We start from the raw sequence: 27,833 nt of genomic DNA on the forward strand, positions 1-27,833 counted from the left end.
ACGAAAAATGACCAGATCTTCATACATTTCATAGATCAACGAAGACCATGACCCTTCCAACAACCAACTTCACAAACGTGAGTCAATTTCAACCCCCACATTTCCCCTATAAAACTCAGGTAAAATAGTCCCCAAAATAGCCATCTCCTCCGTAGCATGCTTCAAAGCCCCATTGCAAGTCCCTCCGGCACAAGACCCCGTCTAACCTCCACATCATCAACCCCCTCAACATCCCCCAACCAAAGACTCGAACGCATCATCACCCCTCCCTCCTCCTATTTAATGAGATGAATAACATGCCCAGTATAAAAAGCTTCTTTCTCTTCCTCCTTCTCCTCCTCCTCCTCCTCCTTCTCAGGCTCCCACCTCCCAATCCGTCCACAAATATAGCAACCTGGTACCCATTCACCCTCAACTTCTCCTCCCAATTCTCCCCAAAATAAACCCCCGGATCCAAAAAAGAAATCTTCAACTTCGCCAGATGACTGCCAATATACTCTTCAACAAGATGATGACCACCGATGTAATCGCTTTTATTTCCTCGGGGGCCGATCCCGTCTGAGAAAACGTGGTCACGCGGATGCCAGAGTTTATATTGTTCTGTGTTGTGTATCCAGCCGAACCACCAGGTTATCACTTTTGAGGTGCAGGATTTCATGTATGTTGATGCTGCTATGTGGTGCATGCGGTCTTTTGTAAGGGCTATGCCGGCTTCTAGCTTCTAGGGGGTTGTGAGGAGGAGGTGGGCAGATTTGAGGGGGAGGCCGTATTCGGCGGGGAGGATTATGGTTAGGTTTGGGTTTGACATTTTAATAATTGAGTTGGATGGATGAATAAAGTTTGGCTTTGAGGTAGAGTTGGGAAAACTGGGATTAAATGATTGTGGATGTGGAGGAATATATGGGCTTGATATACAGGTTGTACGAAGTGGGGAGCGTTGGAGGTGGAAATGTGGGGAAATGAGGATAAGAGGGGAAGTGGGAAAGGACAGGAGCTTGTAATATTTGAATCTGGACTAAGATTCGGACTTGTGATATGGTTATTGCAATGTATTGCCTATTTAGATGAACTGGCACTTAAGGGGAGTAAAATGTTGAGCATTGTATAGTAGATGGAGGTTCACTTTGATCGGGACAACATTGCATAGATGGCTTATAGATAGCATCGATACTTCGAGATAGGAGCAACTATCAATCAAATGAATATCGAAATTATTTATAGTCAATGAAATCAAACGAGACCATGAGTGGTTTTAGAGATATAGTTCAGGCCGTCAAAGGAAATGGCCAATATTACAGAATAGCAATATTAGACATCCATTAATATCGAGACAAAGGACTACATATTGGACAGGAAGTTCTTTAATATAGATGATTCTACTGAATCAGAGTAAACAATTTTAAATTATCAGGTCTACCTCACCTATCCGTTGCATATCTCGTAACTATAACTGGAAATAAAATAGACAGTCGCAGTCACAATCACAGTAAACGCAAAACTGCAGTCAATCATCGAAAGAATAAAGAATAAAAACACAAGCAAGAAAGGTGAAATGCAAACCGCCAAGCTCAAGAAAAAAATCAAAAAAAGAAAGCAAAATAATAAGAAAAGAAAATCAAAAATCAAACCATAATATCGAATCCTCCAGAAGCCCATCCATCCATCACTCACGCCCCCGAACCCTCAACCCACAATACCACTCACATTCTCATGAAAATCTCCCCATACCGATACCTATCCCCCAAAATATCAACTCTCGTATCTTTATACCTCTCCTGCCTAACCCTCAGAACCCCCTTAGTAGCAAGCGTAAGCACATTCATCAAACCCTGCGTAGCAACAACCCTCGAAGTAGACTCCGGCGCTAACAACTCCGAAAACCGCATCTCCATTTGCCCTTCCCTTTCGTTCGAACTCCCCATCTTCTCTTGGATAAATTCAAAGAAATTCAAACTCTCTTGATCTAGTTGCCCCGCTACACGCTGAATAGCCGATACCCTTCTTGAAAAAGCCTGGATACTCTCGCGATCAGTTGCAAGTTCACCCTCAAGATATCGTGTTGTTTCGAGGTCTTCGTTGAAGAAATCAACTCCAGCGCCGATCCCGTCATCGACTAGTAAAGATAGACTTCCCTGTCGCTCGGATGGATCAAGGTATCCCCGTCCAGCGAGGGGAGAAGCACTTGTTAGACGGCGTGAATGGGAGTGCCTTAGGAGGCTGGTTTCGCCGAATTTTGCAGAGAGGTCACCTAGACTACCTAGATGTGCGATGCGGGAACTTTGGGCTGATGCGATGATATTCCATGGCATTAGGATTGATTGTTCATCCAGCAGACTCGAAGGTGCATGTCGGCCTATTTCGATATCAAGGGAGTCCAGTCTTTTGGTTTGAGGTCCACCGTTCCCGTTTCGATGTACTTCAGTATCAGTTTCCACCTCCGTATCTGGGTCTTTGCTAGGTCTGCCCGGTTTCTTGGGTGTGGTGAGCTGTTCCGATTCTCGACATAGGGCATTGAAAAGCGATATACCGGAGAAGCATTTGAGCGGATGATCTTTTTTGTTCTGGCCTAGGCCTATGCCTACATAACCTATTCCTTGACCGTAGACGTAAAATGCGGCGTTTTTCTTACTAGTCGTTTGGATCTTGTTTTGCTGTTTTTGATTCGACGCGTAGGCCATGTTGGAGGTGTATTCGTTGTTCCATTGTGCGAGGTCTGAATTGCGGACTGTTGTAGTGTTGTCGGGATCAATATATTTGATGATTCGGATTCGGTGTCGGACTTGTCGCTGGATTACAGGTTCGATGAGCTCATGTTCAACGGATTGGTTTTGGTTTTGGTTTTGATTCAACGGCTCTTCCCCAGTTAGATCAATGATCTGTTGCTCATGGATACTTGTACCATCAAGCTTCGTCATCTCAGTATCCCCATTTCCAACGAAAGCCATATCCGCAGTGAGATCCATACTATCTTCATTGTGATCAAAGACAACGAATCCATCATCAACCTGCTGAGCAGTAAACTTCCGTCTCTTCCTTGGTGAAAGATGACTAGCGTCAAACTCGAAAATAGCCCCATTTTCATCGAACTCGAAATCAGGCTGAAGCAAAATCCCCTCTTCATTGCCCAAGACCCCTGAGGGTTCGATTCCGAAAAGACTGCGCTTTCGAGTAGACACCGTTTCCTCATTGACGATATCAAGTATATGTCCATCACTTAGAATATCGTCCGAGCCGAGATCCAGATGGATACTAAGTCGCGAGGTGCTTGAGTTGCTCATTGACGGGGACTTAGCCCAGAGATTTGCTTTCTGGCTCATGTTTTCACCGACGATTATATCGAGGAGGGAGAAGTCGATGTTGAGACCGGGAAGATTGGCTTCGGGCATGAAAGATGGATCATAGGGTATGAGGAGACTGCTTGGTCTGTGCGATTAAGTATTGGTATTAAAATGCAGGGCTCAAAGGAGGAAATGAGAGGGGGATACTTGGTTTTCCCGGCACTGGGATCTAGTCCTCCTCCTGGGAGCATCTTTAGCATCGAGAACATCTTGTCGTGCATTGCTTGCGCGTCGAGAAGTGTATATCCGCACTGTTGATGGTATACTCTAGAAACACCATATCTGAGTGGAAGATGAAGGAGATCAGTGATCGAAGTTGGAGATGTAGATAGTTGGAATATGCGGAAGAGAAATTCTAAACATACAGCAAGTTTCCTTGTAGTCGTAAGGCCATAGGTGCTTGGGGATTAACGATGACTCTGCATGCTTCGGGCACGTCGACGTCAAGTATGGCTTTTCTGTTAACTCTCCGCGTGATGGATCGGGATCCAAGAGTTGCAACGAGCCTGGCGTGGGTGAGCAAGAATGTTTTTTTGGAGGGAGTAGTGGAGATGCTTACCAGATGGTTGCGACGCCATGTTCAGGTGATGTGAGTACTTGTAGAGGAATGAGTTAGGCCTAACGCGTTCGATCGCGTGGTATCTCAGTTCTGTGGGTGGGAGTCTTACTCTCGTGACTGTAGAACATCTTGACGAGTGTGCTTATATGGAGGTAGGGGTGGTGGGTTGAATGAGTAGTGGATGGTGAGATAACGGGATGATTTGATTGCGTTGAGTAAGTGAATGAGTAAATAAATGGAAAGCTGGATGGTGTTTTGTGCCACTTGAGTGGAAGTGAGATGTCTCAAGTCTCAGTTGTGCGTACTTTGAGTACGAGGCATGAAAAGGGAGCGGCGCGGGTGGGGTGGGAAATTATGATGGGGTGGATGATGAAGACGAGAAATCAATAGAGTAGATTTGAGCAGGATGAAAGTTGAATTATTTTGAAATGCACAAGATGGGATAAATTGCAGAAACAAATCGGGATGAAGTTCATGCTGAGATGGAAGAGTAAGAGAAAGCCCTACATTACAGGTACAAGTCCAAACAGTAACACAGTAACGCCGCCGCCCAGGTTGGATCAAGACACTTCATCTTACAAAGGAATCTAGCTGTTCACTGCATATCAACAGATAGGTATAGAATCTAATTATGAACCAGTTACATTGCAAGGAAATTTACTTTTCTTGTGCCAGAAAATGAACCCAAAGCACATCTACCAAGATCATACCAAGGACGGCGATATATGACCCGAACATAATAACCCAGAACGAGAAAAAGAATGAGGGATAAGATAAGAGGGATAGAGAAGATGGGAGGAATATGAGAAAAAAAAAAGAATGGGGAACAATCAAGAATCCATGGAATCTAAATAAGACAAAATGGCGAGATGAGACAAGACACCAACATCAGGAGCGATGGCTCCGCGGAAAAAGAACAAATGTAGGCAAACAAAAAAGAAAAGCGAGCCCGTATGATATATAGATCAGGCTGCTGATCGATACCAAGGACATGTAAATAGATAGATTTATCCAGCAACGGGTTGACTGCAACTAGACCCAACAAGGCTCAGACACATGGATGATGCACGGAGACACGGGGCCATGACAACGACAACGACAATACAACCACCGCTTTATAAATTGGTTTCATACAGAGATGAGCGGGTAATGGTGTTCGCAATTAGGCGCTTAGTCCAGAGGAATACCCTCGTACTCGGAGTAACCCAGAGCCAAGTTCATGTTCTCTGTAGGAATTTGTTAGTGTGATGATCACTTTGGGAATGGGGATCGGAATGATCATTTCGTGGGAATACTTACGGAGACATTGAGTGGCAGCACCCTTGAGGAGGTTGTCAATGGTAGCACAGACAACCACGCGCTTGCCGCTGGAGTGAACAGCGAAGCCGCCAATGTCAACACCGTGACGGCCAGCAATATCTTTAACGAGAGGGGCCTCGCCAATGACCTTGACGAGGTTCTCACCGGCGTAGCGGTCCTGATAGATGTTTCGAATCTCACGAGAGGTCATCTCCTTAGCCAGGGGGATGCTGATAGAGTGGGAGATACCCTGGAACCAGACAGCGACGTGGGGAATGAACGCGACGCTGGTACCCAGCTGAGCGCTGATCTCACGCTCGTGGATGTGGTCAGTCAAGCTGTAGGGAATGAGGTTGTTGGTGAGGAAGTTGACGTCGTTCTTAGGGCTGGGCTTGGTTCCAGCACCGGAGTAGCCGGAGACACCGAAGGTGGTAGGCTGACCACCGAGGAAGGGGACGAGAGGAGCAATTCCAAGCTGAGCGGCGGTAGCGTAGCATCCAGGGTTGGCGATACGGGTAGCACGAGCAATCTTGGAGCGGTCGACGAGCTCGGGAAGACCGTAGGTCCACTTAGAGTCGAAGCGGTAGTCGGCACTCAAGTCAATGATAACGTTGCCCTTGTCGGCACCCTCATCGACGGCATCGACGAAGGGCTTGCAGACACCGTTAGGCAAGGCCATAACCCAGCAGTCAACGTCACCGTTGGCAGACATCTTGCGAACATCATCGGGGCTGAGGTTCTCGTAGATGATCTCACGCTTGTCGTAACCCTTGAGCTTCTGACCAGCGAGCTCACGCGATGAAACGTGACGAAGATCCATGTTGGGGTGGGCGTTGAGCAGACTGATCAGAGCCTGGCCTGTGTAGCCACGAGCACCAATCAGAGCGATCTTGGCGGGGGCTGAGTTGGAGGCGTTCTTCTCACCAAGAGGGGGGTTAGGGTTGGTGGAGTAAGAGCGGATACCCTTGACGGCAACGGCGGGGCGCACGGCACGGGTAGCACGCAGAACGTTAGAGGCGGAAGAGAAAGCACGCTTCTGCTCAGCAGAGGCACCGCTGGCGCCAAATCCCTTGGGCAGGGAAGCAGCTTGGTGAGCGCGGTGAAGACGGGACTCAAGGTTGATGTCGCCGAACATCTGGCGGCCGTTCTTGGTGAACTCCTGAACCAGCTGCTTAACCTCCTCACCCTCCTCGACACCATACCAGAACAGAACCTCGCCGTCACGGCTCAGGCTTCCATCGGCCTTGTCGAAGAACCAGGTCAGGTTCTCGTCGTCCTCCTTGACAGTCCAAGCCAGCTTGGTGAAGTCCTTCTTGACGCTGGAGAAAACGTTGTCGGCAACGTTAGTCAACCAGCCGGACTTAGTGATGGTGAAAGTAGCCATCTGAGCGATCAAAGAGTTCTGCTGGGGAGGCAGAACAACGGCAAGAGCCTCCATGGGGTCATCAAAGTAGGCCTTGAAGTCAACATCCTTCAGGCCGTCAACGTAACGGTCAACAACCGCACGGGCATCCAGGCCTTCACGGTCACGAACCAGAACATCCTTCAGAGCCTGCAGGTCCTCGAACTCAGGAAGAGCGGTCTTGACGTGGATCTTGTTACCGCGACGGATCAGGGTACCAGCACCAGAGTCAGTGAACAGCTCCTTCTGCAAATCACCAGGGTGGATGATAGCCACGCTGGAAGAACGAGGAAGGTCGCTGAGAAGGTCCTTCATCTCCTTGATCTTAAGACGAGTACCGTGGCGCACCCACCACTGATTCATGAGGTGCTCATACTCCTCATCCAGGTTAATGGCAGAGATCTTCTCGCCAGTGTCACCGTTGAATAGACCGCCCTTCTCAGCGAGGTAAACGATCTTCAGCGGCTGCAGAGCACGGGCCAATTCACCGGCAGCAACGTCCGCATTGACGTTCAGGACCTGTCCATCGGGAGTCTCGGCCATGGAAGTCAAAATAGGAAGACAGCCCGCAGCGATTGCAGACTCAATAGGCTTCTTGTCGACACCATTGATCTTACCCACCAAGTTATACTTAGGCTTGTCCAGGTAGTCGGCGGAGAAAACGCCCGCAGTCAAAGGACGGGCACGCACACCCATACGCTCCAGCTCCTCCACCAGCTTCATGTTCTCCTCAAGGAACAGCTTGCGAGCAAGCGCCAAAGTCTTACCATCAGTCACACGGATTCCATCCTCGAATTGGGGCTCCACACCGGCAGCCTCAAGCATACGGTTCAGTTGGGGACCAGCACCGTGGACGACGATCGGGTAGAGGCCGACATGGTTCAAGAAAGCGAGCGCGGAGGACAAAGTCTGCAGATGCTCGGTAATAATAGCACCACCGACCTTGATAACAGCGAACTGCTGGGACGAGACGGAGGTGAAGTGAGAAAGGTACTGCTGGACCTCACGCTTAGAGCCGATATTGCTCAGTAGCTGAACAACGGTGTTCCGGGTTGAGTGCAGGTGAGGGTCGGCCGCACGAGAGTATGCACGGTCCTGGCGCAGGGGAGTTGAGGCAGCACGGGCGACAACACCGCGAAGGGGAGAGACGGTGTGTGGTGCGGAGATGGATCGGAGGGGCTTGGTGGAAGCTCTCCGCACAGCGGAGCGAAGGCACATCATCTTGCTCACCAACATGCGGCAGCTGCAATTGAGGGGAGATTTGCCGGATAGCAGGGAGCAGTCCCCCTTTTATGGAATCAGAAAAAGCGAAGGTTTTTAAAGTGGTGTGTGTAGAGGTGGGTATGAAGTGGGAGGGAAGAGAGGAAAGATAAAAAAGGCTCGGGAAGTATGACTAACTGCCCAGACCAGCACAGAGAGAGGTTTTCCCTCCAACAGAGATAATCGGCCGGGCCTCGGAGCGATTAAAGGCGGTGGAGCCACAAAAACTACTTAGCGAGCGATTTACTTCAACTGTTGCTCACCAAAGAATTGGATACTGGTACTGGGTACTAGGTACTTAGTAATTAGTTCATTCTTGGTACTGATTGCATGAATTATTGGCATTTTTATATCTCATACTTGACCCCCGTCTCGTTTTTTAGACATATCCCTCTATAAGCGCGATATCCCTATACGAATCAGCATTCATGAATATCTAACACAGTAAAAAAGGTCCCCTCTTAAAAAAAGCAAATATTCATAGCCCTGTCTCGTCTGTGTGTCGCAAGTTCCTACTCCATATATCAAAAGACGCTAAAATCTCTAGGGGAGTCAGATTCTTCACCACGGCAGTGATCGTCATTGTCAAAAATTCCCAAGCGAAGTCTAGCTCCATAAGATAATAATCAATCAGACAGTAAAACCCACACTGGAACCTCAATTGCGCCGAGATCCCTTGAAACGTCATCCGTATTGGATCTAGTCCCAGTTATCTGATCCTCTCTATGATTCTTACTCGTTCCATCCCGCCACGCAACTATCCACTTCCTCCACCCGATTTGTCTTACTTGGTCTAATTTTCGCTTGATTCCGCCGTTTCTGAATACGAGGCCTGATAATCTGCTCGGAACCTTACCGTTTTCTGCATCAGATAAAAAATTATCTTCAGCAAGTGGGTCATGCCAATCAATCGGCATGTGGTGAGAACCGGGCACGACGAATCCGAATGGTCGGGGGACCCAGCGATGGGGACTACGGTAGTTAACCGACTCGGAAGAGCAGACGGAGATGGACGGAGGGTCCATTATTGGCCGATCTTAGTAGAAAGTAGAAAAAGAGAAGGGGAAAAAAGGCGTGAGAAGAGAGAGAGAAAAAAGAGAGGAATAACATCCAACACAGAATATTCCAAGTTGCATAATAGTAACATACTCAAACACAGCATCAGCGGTACAGTATCATTTACATCTTTCCCCTTTCCTGAACACGAACTTTATTCACCAAATTCCATGGGGCTAGAGGAGTACGCCCAGTCGATATGGACGGAAATTCAGCTCATTTCATTGCAAGCACAATAAGCACCCCGTAGGAAGGGGGAGAGTGAGAGTCAAGAAGCATATTGGTCATTCAGAACACGCCCAAAAACAAAAAACAAATTATAACATAACAGCAGGAGGTATTAGCAGAAGCAGGGGAAGAAAACGACGGAGCTCCATGGCATCGAAACCCCATTAAACAAAAGTCCAGATCCCATGTTCGCAAGAGAAAAACACAATTTCACGCATCACGTATGCGAAGCAATCGCACGCTCCCCACCACTTAATGTTTTGTTGCTAAAACGGCTATTTGAAAAAGGAAAAAGTTAGCTTTGAAATGTTCCGACGCCCAAATGACATGTAACAAATGATCCAGGGACAGAGCCCAGCAGAGCAACTCGCGGAAGCAGGAAGTGTATACTCACAGGGCACAATGATGACCACCAGCAGGATGATCACACAGATGACCAGACATACACGCATCTTCATATCCTTCCACCACATCTGCTTGCGCACGCGATTGGCGCCCCGGCGGAATCCCTGAGCTGATACAGCCAGGTTGTCGGTCTTATCCTGCAAAGAATCCAGGCGCTCACCACGTTGAGAAACCTTGTTGATGTTTTCGCGCATCACACCAACGGTATCATCGATTTGCTATTAGACGGAATGCATATTAGTTTGTGGCCACACGCGATTAAGGCCCAAGCCTTGTCTCCAGATCCTGCCTGCCTGCGAACAAGAACAAGGCGCGCACAATCCACCGTATTGATAAATATGCGACGACATGTAGTTACAGGTTGGAGGCGCGGTTCTTGTGAAAGGAAGGGTCACTAACTGCTTGTAGCTGAGCAGTGCGCTGGTTGCCATTCTGCTGGGAGGCGCCACCGGCGGTAGCTCCGGTCTGGTTGGCGGGGATATAGGGGTCGTAGGGGGCTTCGTTGGACATCGTGATGAGGAGAGCTGGTATCGAGAATGTTAGATGAAGTTCTATGGGCTGTTTGGGCACCAGGGCTGTCTCGGTAGAGTAGTCAGGGTCCCTTTGTTTGGACGGGGGTAAACGAACCCGAGTTGGCGGCTGAAGCGACTAGAAAGGGGGTAACGCAAGCGAGTTGTTCAAGGCTCAAGTGATCGCAAAGACCTCGTAGAGTTAAAGAGATAAAGGATGTGTGAAATGGGGTTTGAGATGAACTGGGGGACTGGCTGTGAAGCTGACAAGTTGGAGTTGCCGCTGATGGCGGGTTTGGAGTCACGTGAGTGTGGCGCTGTCTCAAAGCGCAGCGAATTCGTTTTATGCTAATTTTGGTTCAATTAATAATTTTAATTGTATTATTTGGTTTAATGGGAGCCTCAATTCCAGGCCACTAGAGACGACTATTTTATAGACTATATGGTTCTAGCCTGTTTGCCATTGAGGTTTGTAAAGGGGCAGATGCCTTGTGTACACTGGCAGTTTCAAGGTTGTCTGTCTATGGGGGAATACTAACTGCGAAATACTCGAAACACCCCTTTCAACGTTGAATTGCATTTGTCGCAGATCTTATTAGAACATGCTCTCGATCATTCCGCATATTTAGCGACATACATATACGACATGTTTAAATAATTCCGATCGGCCCCTATACCTGTGGGGTTCAAAAGGATTATGTGGCTGCCTACCATTATTTGTTGGCAGAACTATATGGAGTCCGGACACTACGGACACGTTGCTTGAGGAACGCGCTACGTATCGGACTACGCTAAACTTAGCAACACGCTCCGCTTCTATGTACTTCGGCTACTAACTGCCGCGCCCGTGGTATTTATGAACTTGAATGTCAACTACAACATCCTTAAATGGTTTTAGTAAATTAATTTTACCAATAATTTACTGCATAAAATATGAACAGTCAATGATACAAAAATAAATCATCCGCCAGTCCAGAAATGAAACGCTGCTGTTTCCGACTGGGGATATTAGGCTCAACTGTGTAGATATTGGAGGGAGCGGATTTCCCGATCGATCTTGAGAAATCATTAAACTTTCGGTTCTGAGATGCCGGATGTCAGGGAATATCGTATATGTGTGTCTCTGTACTATACGTTATCTATTGATCGCTGCACAAGAAGAGGCTCAAGTGCCATGTGAAATGTGCTCCTCGCCAGCATCCAGATCTGGGATTCACCATTAAAAGCACGCAATATAATAAGCTGTAGTCTTTAAAGACAATTTGTGAGTTAGTAGCAACCATACAGCCCTGGAGCCGCCGTTGGATTTTCTTCAACACAGGCATTGTCACAGAACCGGTGGCAAGGGTATATTTACCTCCACGTATAGCTCGGTCGCTGTCTCATAGCTCTTCGAATTATCAACGCTATTCTAGGATTTTGCATGACTCACAGGCATTAGCCTATCTATTGCTCCTGTTGGGGCAGTTATTGGGTCGTGGGCTTATGAAATTGCGAACGAATGACTGAGCCTCTACGTGTATGAGTTATTTTTATTCATTCCATGATATTGAGCCTTGCTCGAGATTAAATTTGTGCTTGACTCTTTATAGCGAACGAGATAGCAAATGCTAGAGCTCTAAATTAATGGCCTCCAGAACAGACACGTCGGATCCCAAACTCCGACCAATCGCTTCAGTTCTTTCGCTTGATTCTCTGTAAACAGCTCATCAGCCTTCGTATCAGGGGCAATATTGTTCAACAGAGTCCGGGGTAACTCTGAAGTCAAACTGCCCGATCTATACAAGGCTTTGATCTCCTTCGAAAACTCATTCGAGGCAGCCTCTGTGCTGTCTGTGGATGACCAGCTGAATATCAGGACATTGAAGCCTCTGTCACGGTTATCGAAGTAGCGGGCCTTTCCCTCTGGCGATTGGCTAATCTCCATATTCTTGTCTTTGCTATAGCTGCTCAGAACCAGGGTTGTACGCTTTGCATCCGCGTATTGCTCTGTGAAAACAAGCCACTTCTGAAATGCAGTTGTGATTGTCTCAGGTACAACTTTACTTAAAGCGGCAGACTGAATATCTTTCCGATCGCCCTTTACGTCAAAGTGCGCTAACGCATCGTTTAGTTTTGCCAGTTGGGTTGGCGCTGTTACGGCGACGATGGTCTTGGAGGTCACTGCTTTGTCGAACAAGATTGGAAAAGCAGACTCGGCATCGGTAGCTGGGCCGTAGTACGTAACAGTTAGAATAACCATGGGAGCACCTGGCTTGGGAGCAGTTGGTGGTGCTCTGGCGAATACGAGTGCAGCCGTGCTCTCTGGGGACAGGGGCTGCAATTTCTCAAAGACTGTGGCTGCGGTCTCGAGTGCTGGCGGTGGGAAGATGAGTCTGCGAACCCAGACGCCCTCTTCCGCAAGGTGCAGATTGCTGATAGGGAATATTTTCAAAGTCAAAGATGTGATGACACCAAAGCCATGCCCTGCCCCACAAATAGCATTGAACAAAGCGAGTTCGTCGCCCATGGAAGATGGGCTAACTTCCAAAGCTTTGCCTTCGCCTGTAACCAAGCGAACGGACAGGACCTGGTCAATCTGCATTCCGTGTATCCCCGCCAAGGTCGGCTATATAATACCGGTATTAGTTATTTGTTTTAAACTTTTGAGGCTTTACTCACGTTGCCTCCGCCCAGAATGCCACCGATAAAGCCCACTGCGTTACTATTGGTCCATGTTGTATAGAAGCCCTTCTCAGTGACGGCTTTGATCACCTGTCCCGTTAAAACGCCACCAGCTACTGTGATAGTATGAGCTGTGCTATTGACAGATACCTGGTTGAATTGCTTCATGTTCATATATAGAGTCTTGGAACCAATTGGTACAAACGAGCCATGGCCACCACCAGCGGGTAGTACTTGCAGTCCGGTACTTTGAGCATAATTTATGGCAGCTTTGATGTCTTCTTCTGATTCAGGGACAACGACAAGGGCAGGGTGTGCAATGATTCCCTTATCAGACCATCTTGAGACCGACTGAGATGGTGGGGTAGAGCGATCTGGGACAATCACTTCGCCTTTGATTTGAAGGGTTGTCATTTTGCACAGGAGGGGTTTTTTGCGCTTCAAAATAAGTAAGAATCAGCGATTCTGGGCGAAGGCTGCGGCTTTTGAAGGACTTGCTGTTGCTTACTGGAGCCTTAAATCAGCAAAATCTCCAATCTCCGTATCAATCTTGAAATTAGGAGGTTTTGGGGGCTAAAACCAAGGTTTTCGTCCTCTGAGGTATGTGAGGTAAGCATCTGCTTGGCCAATAGCCTTGCATGGAGTCAGTCCTGTCCCATCCCATTCCTCAGCCTACGTAAATAATGGATCAACAATTTCGTTCCTATTCACAATATGGTTTGTTGGTGGTGTGTCGAATGATCTTGAAGTTTTCAACCTCCTACCTGCGACATCACGTCCATGGATTGATTATAAGATTTCAAGGTGACTGGACAGGCGCAGAACCTTGGAAATAATGACAGCGCCCAGGTATATGCAATGGGAGCAGGAACTGGTTGAAGACAGTTCAACAAGGCCTCAGTGTCTTTGATGATATACTCTTTTCCCTGCCAGTGGGCACCGGCCTGGTTCAGATCATTAGTACGAAAGCCAAGATTTCAAGAGACTTTAGCGACAAAGCAAAATGATTCAGAAGGTTGATACTACCACTTGGATTTTTATCGGCTATTTTATCAGACTTCATGAGAGATCAGAGATTTGAATCCCATATTCGATATACTGTGAGTTCAACCTGCAGCGAAAGGAGCAAAGATAATGTCTTTAATGATCCTTTTTTTAGAAAGCTTATGCACAGCATGCTGTGAAATACAACCCTATTACGTTCTACAGCGGCTTTGTAAAGGAAAAGACTGCTCAATCGTGCCGGCCTGGTAATGATAATAAGAAGGCTGGGAAGGACTAGTATACAACTGTAAAATTTTCTATGACCTGAGAAGCAGAAAATCACATTCCACTATATTAAATCATAATATGAGATAGATGGAATTGTTAAAATCTCCCAGTCCGAGGTTGCCAAGCTTGTCAACTACAGCATGCCTCTTCTACTGTGCAGCTGATCCGGTTTCCTACGCAAATTATAATTGATGGGTATAGTCTACAAAGACAGCGTGAGGGCGCGTGACAGACGGCAATAATACTAGGAGAATGATACGAAGCCTCGGTTCACATTTATCTGAGGTCATTCGCGATGTATCTGTCTTGGATTAAGATCCACATACTGACCCTACTTGATGTTGAGTCATGCTCTAGTGCAAGACATTGTGGGTTGTTCTGTCGGTGTTTTTTCTTCCGGGGCGCCGTATCGCAGAATCGTTGAGGACGGGGAAGTCTCGGAATTCGGATCTCTCAGCAGTTCAGGTGGAACTGCTGATGGATGCGCGTGAGATCCAAGGGTATGAATAAATGTTACTGTTTTAGTGACTTGCTGTTTCGATCTAGGAGTGAGACATTAGATCATTTGCATCATTGTGGCTCGGTTGCCTAGAGTAGGAAGGCACGGATGTGGCGCAGTTGGTTGAGGCTGGTGGTTTAGAGTGGCGCAGCAATGTCTCAGGTTTGAGCGGATCATTGTGCTTCCGGCTTCCGGCTGCCGGCTTCCATTCAGATTCGAATCTACGGAGCAACTGCGGGCAAGTGTTCGCACTATTGAAGTCTTAATCTTTAGCTTTTTCTTTTTTGTTCTATTTTCTCTTCTTTGTGTGGTTCCCCACACTAGAGCCCTGTGACGTCGTTGGATTTCTCTTTGATGCTATTTCCAGTCCTTGGGGTTATTCAACACATACAGTAGGAAACAGTGTTCAGTATTCTGTGCGATGCTCAGATGAACAGAATAAGTTTGCTAGAACCGGGCAAAGGGGCCATTCCTCTGATCAACATGTACGTTCCTGCATCAGCAGAAAGGGGCCTGGTTGGGCATGAAAACCTGTCGGGTCCCTCAGAGAGTGGGGGCCTTGAATCCCGTATGTACACTTCGGCAACAGAGCCCTGGAGCCTTAGGGAACCGACATCGAATCGGAAGAGAGAATAGGCTTCGTACGTGATATGGGTCAAATTGGCGAATGGGCCAAGACGATGGAAACATGTCTATAACGGTAGCTGCAGCAGTGTGACAAACAAGGCATCCCCAGCGGCTAGAGTATTGTATCTGGGCCCAAGATTGTAATCTCACATAGCGCAATATCATGTATCATATCAGTAACTTGTAACAGTTACGGAGTAATTAACCCCTGATCGTCAGGTACAGGATTTCACTTCAAGGCGTCGGTATTACTCGCGCGCTTTGAGGATTTGTCGAAGAATGCTCAGGTGTACGGAGTACATAGAGATATGTCTGGGAACTCCACTTGCTAGAACCACGGTTATCCGATTCCCCTTGGACCGTTGACGTTGAAATTGGAATCCCAAATAATTCATGACAATGACGGCTTAATGTGGGTCGGGAGGTTTTATTAAAGTCACCTGTTATCCTCTTCAATCCCATTTCACTATCTCCCCGCGTCACGAGAATTCACATACAATTCAATGTATCTGTTACTTTTACTTCTACTCCGGTTAGTTTGGAAATCCTGGAATGTGTGATTCTTCGAAATGCTTCCAAGGGCACGTGCCTAGCTTTGCGGGGTGGCTCATGTGTTTTTCGGTTCAAACTGACGTTTTTTTACCAGCCCTTGAAGACACTCCTTGCATTCACGACAAACCAACGACACCACACATCCCTCCCCGAATAAACAACACTCCGCTGAGAAATCCAAAATACGTAAATAGGAAGGGAGAAGCGCTTTTCTTCCCCTGGCCAGAGTCATGGCATACTCTCAGCGGCCAGTTCAGAGGCCCCCGCCTCTGAGGCAGTACAATAATTCTCCGGCCCCTGGTGGATATGCGACCGATGCTATGTACGGTCAAGATCCCGGTTACGCTCCTCCAGATGCCGGCTATGCAGACCCAGGACATGATACTCCATCCTCATATGGATATCAGGGAGGTCCGCCCGGTCCTTCCGGTCCTCCACCGCCGCAGTCACAACCTCGCTCTATGCGCCCGCCAGGACCCTCGGGGTCAGGGCGCCCGCCCCCAGGATATGATGGTCGCCGTGGCTACCCTGGCGATAGACCACCACCACAAGGACGATCCAGGACTCGTAAGTGAATTGCGCATTCGTCTACTTTCACGTTCAAATCTGACAGAAATATCTGTAGCCGGAGGAGGTCGTCCACCGCCTCGACAAGGCGAAGGCTTCGATGGCCCATTCCCCGCTGTTCCTCCTGGACGAGACCCGCGAGACCCTCGGGGCCCTAGAGATCCTCGAGATCCTCGAGACCCTCGAAGCAGACGTGGTCCTCCCCCTGGCGGATTAGACAGAGACATGGCCGCGATGGATATCAATGGCCGACCACCTCGCGATGGACGAAGACCAGATATGCGGGGTCCTCCACCACGCGGACCGCCACCTGGTCGTGGCCGAGGAGGTTACCCTCCAGGCCCTCCGCGATCTGGAAGGCCGCCCATGGGTCCGAATGGTCCTATGATGGGACCTCCACGAAGCGCGACAATGCCATTGCGTGAACCTCCGCCCGGTGCAGGATACGGCGATTACCCGCCCATGAGTCCGATGGGTGATGTGCCTCCACGCCCCAGCACTGCCGGTAGCTCGCGACCACCACGCGGTCGACCTTACAATGATATCAATCCTTCCTTGATGGTTCCTCCTCCTGAACCTAGTGGCTTGATGGCTCCGCCTCCCGATCCTACCAATCGGGTCTCATACGCACCGAAGGACTTCCTAGACAGCTATTACGAGGGCACACATGAAGATGAGCCTGATATGCCCAACTTTGACGCTATGCCTCATTCGAACGGTCCATTAGATGAGATGGGATTGGACGTAAAGCCCAAGGCCCAAACACCAGTTTCTCCAGCTTCTCCTGGCAGCGGTCAGTATGCGCCCTATACCCCCGGTGGTGGACCTTCAACGCCGCATTCGCAGTCTCAGCCCAGCCTACGTGATGGTACTGCACCCAACCAATTCGAAAACGCCGGCTTCAATTTCGATATTGCTGGCGGTGATCACTCCCCAGCTGCATCTGGATACGGCCATTCGCCCAATGGAATAGATCAAGCTGGTGGCTATTTTCCCAATGGTGCCTCGCCCTATTCGCCTGGTTCATCTGGTACCCCTGGGCCACCGGGACCACCAGGGCCACCAGCTCAACAGGGATTCTCTTACGAGCAACAACAAACCCCAGATGCTCAGCAAAATGCCGATGCTTTGCCTTCTCACCCGACCCCGTTCCGACCGGGCCATGATGCGAAACCCGCTCCAGTCCGAAACTACAACAATACCCCTGCGCCTACCCAAGCACCAGTCGCACCTTTGCCACCGACACCAGATGGACAAGGTCCAATCACACAAGATGCACTTGCCAGGCTGCAACAAAAGGCACAGGCAAACCCATCCGACCCAGCAGCGCAACTTGCTCTGGCCAAGGGACTAGCTGAAGCTGCTACTGTCCTCGTTGCTGAAAACAATCGTCTTGACCCCAGGACAAAGGCAAAGGTGAAGGAGAAGTATATTATGGACGCTCTCAAGATTGTGAAGAAGCTATCTTCCTCTGGATTCGCAGATGCACAGTTCTATCTAGCCGACTGCTATGGAGAAGGCCTTCTTGGCTTAGAAGCCGATCCTAAGGAGGCATTCAATCTATACCATTCTGCTGCAAAGAACGGTCACGCTCAGTCTGCATACCGAGTGGCCGTCTGCTGCGAAATCGGTCAAGAAGAAGGCGGCGGTACTAAACGGGATCCCTTCAAGGCTGTCAATTGGTACAAACGTGCCGCAGCTTTAGGCGACACACCCGCAATGTATAAGATGGGTATGATCAGTTTGAAGGGATTACTCGGTCAAGCTCGCAGCCCTCGCGAGGGTGTATCATGGTTAAAACGCGCAGCCGAGCGTGCGGACGAAGAGAACCCCCATGCTCTCCACGAGCTTGCACTTATGTACGCCACCGCATCTGGTAACGACTCCATTGTACGCGATGAAGCATATGCCAGCCAACTCTTCCACCAGGCCGCCGAACTAGGATACAAGTTCTCACAGTTCCGCCTTGGTACTGCCTATGAATACGGATTGATGGGATGTCCAGCCGACAACCGCATGAGTATTATTTGGTATACTCGTGCTGCAGCTCAAGGCGAGCACCAGAGTGAGCTCGCGTTGAGTGGTTGGTACTTGACAGGATCAGATGGCGTTCTACAACAAAGTGATACGGAAGCTTATCTCTGGGCTCGGAAAGCAGCTACAGCCGGTCTGGCGAAGGCTGAGTATGCAATGGGATACTTTACTGAGGTTGGAATTGGTTCAGCCGCTAATATGGATGATGCCAAGCGTTGGTACTGGCGTGCAGCGGGTAAGCAGGAATCAATTCACTTCTTTCGTCTCATTAAACAGTGGCTAATATTATCTTTCACAGCCCAAGGATTCCCCAAGGCAAGAGAACGCCTCGAAGAACTCAAGAAGGGCGGAGGCAGAATGCAAAAAACCCGTCTCTCTCGTAACAATATGAACAAGCAACAAGGAGACGGAGATTGCGTCCTGATGTAAAGCCTTCTTTGCCTCCTTTTGGTCCCTTTCTTCCCTTTTCTTCCCTTCTCTTCTCTCCTCTTTTCTTCTCAAATTCCCTCTTTCTTACGACTTAAATTTCTTCTCTTCCTGTTGCTATTCTATTCCCAATCCTGTCAGCGAACTCCAACGATCGATTACAGAGTTCAGGTTCTACTCAACTCATGCACATCCTAATGACCCCTACCTTTTTGCACAATGACCTGCTTTTCTCGGTGATACCTGTCACTAATTCACACGATTTGATTTTGTCTGTACAATTCTTTGCTCTTATATTCTACAATACTTTCACCCGCTTGGGTCTTGGTTTCGTTCCGCTTCGCTTCGTTCTTGGATAAGGGGTTCTCTGGTTTTTTCTTGTTTTTACTCGGGACAGAGACACGATTGATTGGTATGAAAGGCAAATACCCTGAAGCTAGGCTTGGCTGGATTTGCATTTGCATTATTTTTCTTATAGAATGGGTTTTTGTGGTGAGGTGGATATATAATTGGCTGAATAGCTTTTGTGTTCAGCATGCCACAACGTGATTACGATTTCTAAATTTTATTTCTTTTCCAAGTCCTGGCGGTATTCAAGATTATCTTCAAGGCTCTACCAGCTTCAAGTTCAAGTTGAATGCGTCAAGTGCTGCCAGTGGTAGACGCTATATCCGTATCACCGAGCGGCCCCATTCCGCGCTGGCTGACACACATCGGCTCGGCTTATGCATCGGCTCTGAGTACTTCCAAGTTCCGACGCGATTTCTCATATAACACCGAATTGATTCTATTCCTGACCAATCATTACATATACATATGTACTCGGAAAGCAAAGTTCCTTCGAAGAACTTTCTTTAACCAATAGTCGATTTACCCTCCGCCTGGACTACTTGAATCTCCAGAACTGAATATATGTCTTCCGAACCCCACCAAGCCAACAACAAAGATCATACACCCGCAGTACCTGGATCGAATAGTCTTCCAAGCTCCAATCCTCGCAAATTGATTATCATATCTCTCCTCACGCTAGTCGTTGGGATATTTATCGCGGTATTTTGGAAGAGTGGATCCGCCGAGTTGTTCGCTTTTCGTCGTGTGAAACATCCGGTTGCTGGTGGTAGTGTTTCTCGGGTTCTTTCTTCGTCTACTGCTGGGAAAAATACAGCTGCGCCAACACAAAAGATATCCTCGGATATATCGTCGAAGATGGGACCGAAGACTCCTATTTACTTTCTGAGCCATGGTGGGGTAAGTCATTTCATTGAAGTGTCCTATGCTATACACACGTTCTAGATATTTTCAAGTTGTCGCATATCATTCATGATCTATCTATATGAACAAACGATGAAGCATCTTCATTCCGTTTGCATAATTTGAAATTCTTATGTTAACATATCCCTTCAGCCAAACGTTATGTACCAAGTCGATCACCCTGCCTATCGCAAACTAGGCGAAATCGGCCGTGAAATAACCACGAAGGTAAAGCCTCGCGCTGTGGTAGTTTTCTCTGCGCACTGGCAAGGAGGCAGGGATACGATTTACGTGAATACGGCGGAGATGACAGATTTGATTTACGAGTAAGTCATTCATCTCACCTACTTATGTGGTAGTTCAGTTGCGCAACATGGGTACATGGGAGTAAGCTAATGATATAATTAGCTTCTATGGATTCCCAGACCACTATTACAAAGAGAAATACCCGAATGTAGGAAGCAAGGAAGTCGCGCATAAAGTTCTGGACGCACTACATGATGCCGGAATCGAGGCACAAGGCGTAAAGCGCGGACTCGATCATGGTGTTTGGGCAAGCTTCAAGTGTGGTACGTACCATGATCATGATCATGATTCATATTGATCCAATGTACAACAGTTATTATAAGAAGAAACTAACATTCCCAGCCTTCGAGCCGGACGAAAACCCCCTAAATGTTCCCGTTGTCCAGGTCTCGCTCTTCGACACCGAAGATCCAGTCCAGCACTATCGTCTCGGAGAAGCGGTTTCGAGACTTCGCGACGAGAATATTCTTATCATCGTGTCCGGAATGGCGGTACATAACCTTCGCGATCTGCGGTATACATTTGGGAAGCCGCAGCCCCTTCCTTACGCTGTTAGTTTCGACGAGGCGCTTAAGGAGGCTGTTACTACTTCTCCTGCGGAGAGGGAGAAGGCTTTGAAGGATTTATTGAAGAGGCCTGATGCTAGACAGGCGCATCCGACTTTTGATCATTTGTTGCCTATTCATGTTGGGGCTGGTGCTGCGGGCGAGGATCTAGGGAAGAGGCTTTGGACATTGCCGGAGGGGAGTATGAGTTGGGCGCAGTATCGGTTTGGGGAGATTGGAGGTGCAAGTGCAAGTGCAAGTGGAACTGGGAATGCTAGTTCGTTGTAGATTAGATTCAGTATATTGAGATTGCGAATATGATGCTGATCTGGTAGTAAGCTTTGAGATTTGTAAGAATCAATCATTTAATTGTTCTGTGCTGGTTCATGGAATAAAATATTGTTTATCGGATTGAAGATATCGTGGAAAGAATGCGTGATTGGGTTCGATTTTCATCTATAGGTACACAGGATTGTAGAACGGGAAACGCGCAATTGCGGAGGAACATAAGGTAATGAGGATTTGATTGATGAGGAAGAGAAAGGAAAGCGGCGTTATGAGGTCTGTTTCACCAAGGTGGTGATGCGCTCTTCAATCTGTGCGTCGGAGAGACCTGTTTCACGTCAGCGATTGTTGTTCGGGAGTCGGATCAACCGGCGATTGATGGTGACAAGATAACTCACCAGAGAGCGCTTCTTGTGTCTCTTTTCCGAGATCTGTAACCCCAGATCTTGCGTTAGCGATATATTCAAGTCTTCGGATGTAACCATCATGAAATGAGGAGTGTCTCGTACCGTATCGGGCAAAAACCCGTGGAACGGTGCCGGAAGCCTCGCGCATGAGGATAGGAGTGTGAGGGTTGTGCTTTTTCATGGTAGGATAGGCGCGGTTAAGGAAGGTTCTGTTATTGTGACCGTTAGCCAATGCATCCGGGGAGACGAGACGGGACGGCGTGATGAGGTGAGGCCCAAGCCATTCGGGGACAGGGACATACCGTGTGGCAGCGCTTTGCTCAGAAGTCTGGCAGAAAAGGAAGCGGAGCTCCTTCAGGCCCTTGGTAAAGACGTATTTGCCCGACATGGCGGAATGGCGTGTAGTTATGATTAGGAGGGGGAGGTATCAGAGAGATCCAGCAAGAGAAAGAGAGCATTATTCACGAGCCCCGTGATTCGCTCAGACAGAGATGGCATCCGCTATACCAAATCCAGACTAGCGTATATGGATTACATAACCCCGGAAAAGGACCGCGAGCAACGACTAGTCATAATCCAGAAGGTATAACCTAGCTCTGTCAATTGGTATTTGGAGAAGGTTGAAGACTCTTATCTCAGTTTGAGTATCATATTTTTATACGCAATTTACAGGTTGTGGGTGTTATATATACTGTTGTGAATTGTTCCCGGCGGAAAACTTGCTACTCCCGATCACCGGCCGATCCCGCCCTTCTTCCCTCTTCACTCCCCCAGTCGCCATATCTCAAACGGTCACGATGTCGTCGCGCTTGGGTTTCCGATTCCTTAACAACACACGCTTTGCCTTCCGCAATGGCTCTGGTCCTTTCCGCCGGCAGGCCGGCCAGGGCTTCCGCTTCCAGAGCTCCGAGGCCGGAGCTGGAGAGCAGCAGAGCACCTTCCAGCGCATGTGGAACAGCCCTGTTGGTGTGAAGACTGTACACTTCTGGTATGTTGATATGCTTCGTTTCTGGTCAGAAGTGTTGGTTTGGTTGCATCTTGCTAACCTTGGCGTTTTTACAGGGCCCCTGTGATGAAGGTACGATTATGACTCCGTGAACGCCATTCCTATCCGAAGAAACGCACCCCCCCCATTATACCTAGATATGCGTGGATAACAGCGGAAATTGGAATCGACCATATAACAGCTGTGATTTGTGGTTTCATCGACGTCAATTGCTGACGTATAATATTCTTTCTACAGTGGGCTCTGGTCATCGCCGGTATCTCCGACTTCCAGCGTCCCGCCGAGAAGCTCTCCCTTACCCAGAACGCGGCCCTGATGGGTACCGGTGCCATCTGGACTCGCTGGTGCTTGATCATCAAGCCCCGTAACGTCCTGTATGCTTCCCTGCCCTAATTCCAACCCTTCCGGTCTCGAAATTGGAACAAAGCACGCTAACATAATTACAGCCTTGCCGCCGTCAACTTCTTCCTCGGATGCGTTGGTGTTGTTCAGGTCTCCCGTATCTATATGTACCGCAAGAGCCTCGAGGAGTCCCCCGTGGAGGCCGCTAAGGATCTCGAGAAGGAGGTTGTTGACTCTGCCAAGGGTGTTGTCACTGCTACCGAGGACGCCGTGAAGACTGCCGTTGAGAAGAAATAGACTGTGCTATACGATCCATGGGGCAGTTCGTTTGAGTTTGATGGGGATAGTGCGGGTGCAAAGAGAGAAGACAGACAGGATTGCATCTAGATTGGTTTCATAGAGGCCTTGGAGTTAATAGCGAGGCCAGCGCTCGGCTCGACTCTGCCTGGCATGTCCAGTGGGAGTTGATCGAGAAGTCTATTACCCTTTTGCGTTGTTACCTGTTTTATTCATGGAGACCCGCTGTACATATACACTATGGCAAAAAAAAAAATTTTGTTCTCATCTTATACTGATGTCAGTAGCCCAGAGCGTAGAATCTCAGCATTGAGTAGTAAATATTGTTGACGGTCTGATTGACTCAATCCCATGCCACATCTCAAACAATTCCAAGATATAACGATCGCAATAGTACCCGGTAATAATAAAAATGTCATTGGCTTGGCGACCAACTCTGCATGATTCTTAGCCTGATATGCACAGTCCCAACCTTCCGCCATTTCCCCGGGTTTTTCCCCCCAATCGGTGAAATCCACCGTCAACTTTCCTCCTATCGGATTCACGATATGAGCTCCCCTCGGTCAAAACAACATGAGACAAGCACTCCAATTTCCGAAATATTCACGAAAAACACGCCAATTCAACATATTCAGCATTTTCAACTCTTAGCTTCCCCACAAGCGACGATGCCGTTTCCCCGGACAATGACTGTGCACAACGCCATACCCCACATCCACCTCCATGGAATTGGTTAAGGCCGACATGAGTTTCGCCAGGGATAGTGAATTGATTTAATTATTTGGTAGATACGACCATATAAGAAGTAGCTCATTCGAACTTTGGAATTGCAGATCTGTACCCATACTTCCCTTCCCCACCTTACACTCACAATGAAGATCTCCAGTTCTTTCATCCAGGCCACAGGCCTTCTATTGTCTCTTGGTGCCGTGGCAGATGCTAGATCTGTCACCCCGGCGGCCAAGGGATACTCGCGAACTGAAGCATGCAAGCCACACCACCCATTCAAGCCTTTCCCACCCAGTCAACCGCGTACAAAGACATGTCACGTATCCAGCCATGGGGATGGACGTGACGATGCCAAGTATATTCTTTCGGCGCTGAAGGAGTGTAACAATGGTGGCAAGGTTGTGTTTGATGCTGAAAAGCATTACACAGTCGGAACAGCTTTGGACATGACCTTCCTTAAGAATGTGGATCTCGGTATGCAAAGTTCGAAGATACAGATTTTCTTCTCCTAACTGACATCATGAACAGACATCCAGGGCTATATCCAGTTCACCAATGACACTGATTACTGGCAGGCAAATGCTTTCAAGCAGGTCTACCAGAATGCCACCACCTTCTTCCAGCTGGGTGGAGAAGACGTCAATGTCTACGGTGGTGGTACGCTCGATGGCAATGGCCAGGTCTGGTATGATCTCTATGCTGAGAATGCTCTTATCTTGAGACCTGTTCTGTTCGGAGTTATTGGACTAAATGGTGGTACTATTGGTCCGTTGAATCTTCGCTACTCACCTCAGTGGTACAATTTCATTGCCAACTCCACGAATGTGCTGTACGATGGAATCGATATCGCGGGGTACAGTAAGGACTCTATTGTCGCTAAGAATACTGATGGATGGTATGTCCCTTTGACGAATGTATAGAGAATTATTTGGCTGACACTAACAGGGATATCTATCGTTCGTCCAACATTGTCATCCAGGACTCAGTTATCAACAATGGCGACGGTATGCCTTTGCACTTTCTCTTCGCGAGGATTCAACTGACTGTTAAATAGACTGTGTCTCCTTCAAGCCTAATGTCACCGACATTATTGTTCAGAATCTCCACTGCAACGGTTCCCACGGTATCTCCGTTGGATCATTGGGCCAATACGTGGGCGAAGTCGACATTGTCGAGAACGTTCTTGTCTACAATATCTCGATGTTCAATGCATCTGTAAGTAACCCGGATCGAATGTTGGAGCAACGATATTAATATGAACAAGGACGGTGCTCGTATCAAAGTTTGGCCTGGTGTTTCTTCTGCTTTGTCTGAAGATCTCCAAGGTGGTGGTGGCTCAGGCATGGTGAAGAACATCACCTATGACACCATGTATATTGACAACGTCGACTACGCCATCGAGGTCACCCAATGCTACGGACAAAGCAACCTGACTCTTTGCAATGAGTTCCCTGTAAGTCACCACCAGTCAAGATGTCTATGTTGTGCGCATTATCATGAACAAAACTAATTTTACTAATTTCTCTGTGACACAGAGCAATCTCACCATCTCCGATGTGACCTTCAAGAACATTCATGGCACAACTTCAGGCAAATACAATCCTGTCGTTGGAACCTTCGTTTGCTCCAGCCCAGACGTAAGTTCGACTCTATCTGTACTAAATTATGATTTATCTGACCCTGATAGGTTTGCTCCGATATCTACGTATCCGACATTGCTGTCACTAACCCAACAGGAGGTGATTATGACGCATTCACTTGCACGAATGTAAGTTTATCCTACGCGCTAAGAACAAAGCAAACAGTACTAACTTCTTTCTCTAGGTTGACGATACGCTTTTGGCAGTCAACTGCACTTCGAGCTAAAATTAATCTTGCAATTTATCTACATATGTACATAAAGTCCTCGTCGATGAATCTTAATTGATGAAAATGGAATTCTACATATTCTACGTTCATTCAAACTGAACATTAATGTCGTGATGCAATCGCATCTGCGGGAATGGGGTGTGGGGCATACACAATCCTTCTTAACTAAAGTAGGTATGTATGTAGAACGGTACAAAAAATACAAATAGAAGATAAGACCCCACGCTATATGTTGGGAGGAATGGCCCCCACTGCCCCAGTGGAAACTGTGTTTTTATTGGCTTCAGGGCTCAATTGAACATCGAGTGGTCCACCAAAGAGTGCTAGGATTAGAAGCCACCAAGCTGCCCGGGGATAAGCGGCGATAATGAAGGTTGGCCCCGAGTGGGGGTAGTTGAAGTCCAAATCCTTATTTATAAAGTCCGGGTTACAGATAAATTGGGTGGGGAACTCGCAGCCTTGTAGTTAGTAAAGGGCATGGAGTATAAAGTCTCAAGTTTCAGCCCTTATACTCTTGGAGCCTTGGAACTTGAAGTAAATAGTACCGTTGCCGACCTCGGGGAACTATACATTGTCTACCACATTCCAAACTTATTGTGATATCTACTACCATAACCAAGCCGGCCTTTGATAAAGACAAGAAATCCAACAATCCACCAAGATGGGCGATCTCCTAGATTACATCCGAGTGAACAATTACCCCCAAATTGCATCTTTCGTCCCAACAAGCCACAACGACACCTACCCATTCATCACTCCCACCGGATCAGAGCTCAAAGACAAATCCGTCCTCGTAACCGGTGCCTCAAAAGGCATTGGCCGAGCAACAGCCCTCCGCCTCGTCAAAGCAGGCTGCAATAAAATCGCCCTAGCAGCCCGCTCAAGTCTAGACAACGTGATATCAGACCTAAAATTAGAAGCCCAAACCGTCAATCTCGAAATCCCAACAATCCTCCCGATCCAGGTAGACATTACATCCGACGAATCCGTCAAAGCAGCCGCAGAAAAGGTCAGCCTGGCCTTCGGAAAACTCGACATCCTCATCAACAACGCAGGCTATTTACCTGAGTTTTCCCGAGTCGACGAAGCAGATCCCTTAGAATGGTGGAAAGGATTCGAAGTCAATGTGAAAGGAACATTTCTGTGCGCGCATTATTTTCTACCTTTATTGTTGAAGGCTGAGACGAAGATCGTTATCAATTTGACTTCTATTGGGGCGCATACGTTGACGCTGGGAGGGTCGTCGTACATGGTTTCGCGATTTGCTAACTGTCGATTTACGGAGTTTTTAACTCGTGATTATGAGGATAAGGGACTTATCGCTATTTCTGTTCATCCGGGTGGTGTGGTTACTGATATGAGGGATAATTTTCCTGAGAGGTTGCATGATACGTTGAAGGATACTCCTAATTTGCCGGCGGATACGATTGTGTGGTTGGTCAAGGAGCGGCGGGAGTGGTTGAATGGGAGGTATGTTTCTAGTCCTTGGGATATGCAGGAACTAGAAAGTAAAAAAGAGGAGATTGTTCAGAGGGATTTGTTCAAGTTCCGAATGACTGTTTAAGGGAAGTGACTTGATGATTCTCCTATCTATGGAAGAAGGTCAAGGATCGATCGAGTCAATATCTACGTCCATAGACTACGGTTAAGTTTGAAGTTATTTGCCTCTCATATTCTTCAATACCAGTTTTTTTGGTCTAAAGTTGAATAGAGGTCAAAATTAAGATGATACACTTTCGTATGATAGAAAATAAGCGAGAAATACGAGCGGAGCTATTTGCGCAATGGTTATGCGCCATGACCCATCAGGCCGCAAGCCACCGGAAAACCCCCAACTCCACGCTAATGTGGAGACCACGAGGGAAGATCTATAGAATACTTCATTATCGGTCTAGATGAGATCATGCGTTAAGGTAAAATCATGCGCGTAGAAATTATTGTGAAAAGAATTGGGGAAAGATCAGATCAATATTATATTTCTATTACTATTCGCGCCTAGTTGATACGAACAAAAGTAGCAAGAGCAGCAGCTCAAAGTACTGATTGTAAGACATTTCTTGTCATATATACGTAAAAGAAGCTGGGATCCCAGCTGAATA

General features: G+C 47.8%; 10 protein-coding genes across 10 annotated transcripts; 5 read left to right on the forward strand and 5 right to left on the reverse strand.

Moving 5' to 3' along the window:
- Nucleotides 1-1,700: 1,700 nt before the first annotated feature.
- N7478_010950 (Rad21/Rec8 N terminal domain protein) lies at nt 1,701-3,386 on the reverse strand (the record flags this gene model as incomplete). Its single annotated transcript, XM_056927164.1, has 1 exon — nt 1,701-3,386. The coding sequence occupies one exon, from the start codon at nt 3,384-3,386 to the stop codon at nt 1,701-1,703; it is 1,686 nt and encodes a 561-aa protein (XP_056774212.1).
- A 1,681-nt stretch (nt 3,387-5,067) lies between these two features.
- On the reverse strand, nt 5,068-7,834 carry argEF (bifunctional acetylglutamate kinase/N-acetyl-gamma-glutamyl-phosphate reductase; the record flags this gene model as incomplete). The annotated part of the gene is made up of 2 exons (XM_056927165.1): nt 5,068-5,123; nt 5,197-7,834. 2 exons carry the CDS (start codon nt 7,832-7,834, stop codon nt 5,068-5,070), a joined length of 2,694 nt encoding a protein of 897 aa, XP_056774213.1.
- Nucleotides 7,835-9,394: 1,560 nt separating this feature from the next.
- N7478_010952 (SNAP receptor SNC2) lies at nt 9,395-10,057 on the reverse strand (the record flags this gene model as incomplete). Its single annotated transcript, XM_056927166.1, has 3 exons — nt 9,395-9,417; nt 9,537-9,765; nt 9,947-10,057. The coding sequence occupies 3 exons, from the start codon at nt 10,055-10,057 to the stop codon at nt 9,395-9,397; spliced, it is 363 nt and encodes a 120-aa protein (XP_056774214.1).
- Nucleotides 10,058-11,674: 1,617 nt separating this feature from the next.
- Nucleotides 11,675-13,134, reverse strand: N7478_010953 (FAD-binding oxidoreductase; the record flags this gene model as incomplete). The annotated part of the gene is made up of 2 exons (XM_056927167.1): nt 11,675-12,664; nt 12,718-13,134. 2 exons carry the CDS (start codon nt 13,132-13,134, stop codon nt 11,675-11,677), a joined length of 1,407 nt encoding a protein of 468 aa, XP_056774215.1.
- Nucleotides 13,135-15,900: 2,766 nt separating this feature from the next.
- On the forward strand, nt 15,901-18,700 carry N7478_010954 (uncharacterized protein; the record flags this gene model as incomplete). The annotated part of the gene is made up of 3 exons (XM_056927168.1): nt 15,901-16,237; nt 16,296-18,506; nt 18,570-18,700. The coding sequence occupies 3 exons, from the start codon at nt 15,901-15,903 to the stop codon at nt 18,698-18,700; spliced, it is 2,679 nt and encodes an 892-aa protein (XP_056774216.1).
- Nucleotides 18,701-19,609: 909 nt separating this feature from the next.
- Nucleotides 19,610-21,087, forward strand: N7478_010955 (DODA-type extradiol aromatic ring-opening family dioxygenase; the record flags this gene model as incomplete). Its single annotated transcript, XM_056927169.1, has 4 exons — nt 19,610-19,945; nt 20,102-20,274; nt 20,357-20,517; nt 20,597-21,087. The coding sequence occupies 4 exons, from the start codon at nt 19,610-19,612 to the stop codon at nt 21,085-21,087; spliced, it is 1,161 nt and encodes a 386-aa protein (XP_056774217.1).
- A 266-nt stretch (nt 21,088-21,353) lies between these two features.
- On the reverse strand, nt 21,354-21,879 carry N7478_010956 (L51/S25/CI-B8 domain-containing protein; the record flags this gene model as incomplete). Its single annotated transcript, XM_056927170.1, has 4 exons — nt 21,354-21,412; nt 21,483-21,515; nt 21,594-21,700; nt 21,794-21,879. The coding sequence occupies 4 exons, from the start codon at nt 21,877-21,879 to the stop codon at nt 21,354-21,356; spliced, it is 285 nt and encodes a 94-aa protein (XP_056774218.1).
- Nucleotides 21,880-22,288: 409 nt separating this feature from the next.
- On the forward strand, nt 22,289-23,136 carry N7478_010957 (mitochondrial pyruvate carrier family protein; the record flags this gene model as incomplete). The annotated part of the gene is made up of 4 exons (XM_056927171.1): nt 22,289-22,479; nt 22,554-22,569; nt 22,735-22,871; nt 22,944-23,136. The coding sequence occupies 4 exons, from the start codon at nt 22,289-22,291 to the stop codon at nt 23,134-23,136; spliced, it is 537 nt and encodes a 178-aa protein (XP_056774219.1).
- An 872-nt stretch (nt 23,137-24,008) lies between these two features.
- On the forward strand, nt 24,009-25,731 carry N7478_010958 (putative extracellular exo-polygalacturonase; the record flags this gene model as incomplete). Its single annotated transcript, XM_056927172.1, has 8 exons — nt 24,009-24,339; nt 24,394-24,760; nt 24,811-24,869; nt 24,920-25,080; nt 25,130-25,318; nt 25,401-25,502; nt 25,553-25,633; nt 25,690-25,731. 8 exons carry the CDS (start codon nt 24,009-24,011, stop codon nt 25,729-25,731), a joined length of 1,332 nt encoding a protein of 443 aa, XP_056774220.1.
- A 664-nt stretch (nt 25,732-26,395) lies between these two features.
- N7478_010959 (SDR family oxidoreductase) lies at nt 26,396-27,298 on the forward strand (the record flags this gene model as incomplete). Its single annotated transcript, XM_056927173.1, has 1 exon — nt 26,396-27,298. The coding sequence occupies one exon, from the start codon at nt 26,396-26,398 to the stop codon at nt 27,296-27,298; it is 903 nt and encodes a 300-aa protein (XP_056774221.1).
- Nucleotides 27,299-27,833: the final 535 nt, after the last annotated feature.

The sequence above is a fragment of the Penicillium angulare genome (assembly GCF_028827245.1).
Source record: "Penicillium angulare strain IBT 27051 chromosome Unknown utg000008l_segment0_segment0, whole genome shotgun sequence".
In the NCBI taxonomy this organism is placed as follows: Eukaryota; Fungi; Ascomycota; class Eurotiomycetes; order Eurotiales; family Aspergillaceae; genus Penicillium; species Penicillium angulare.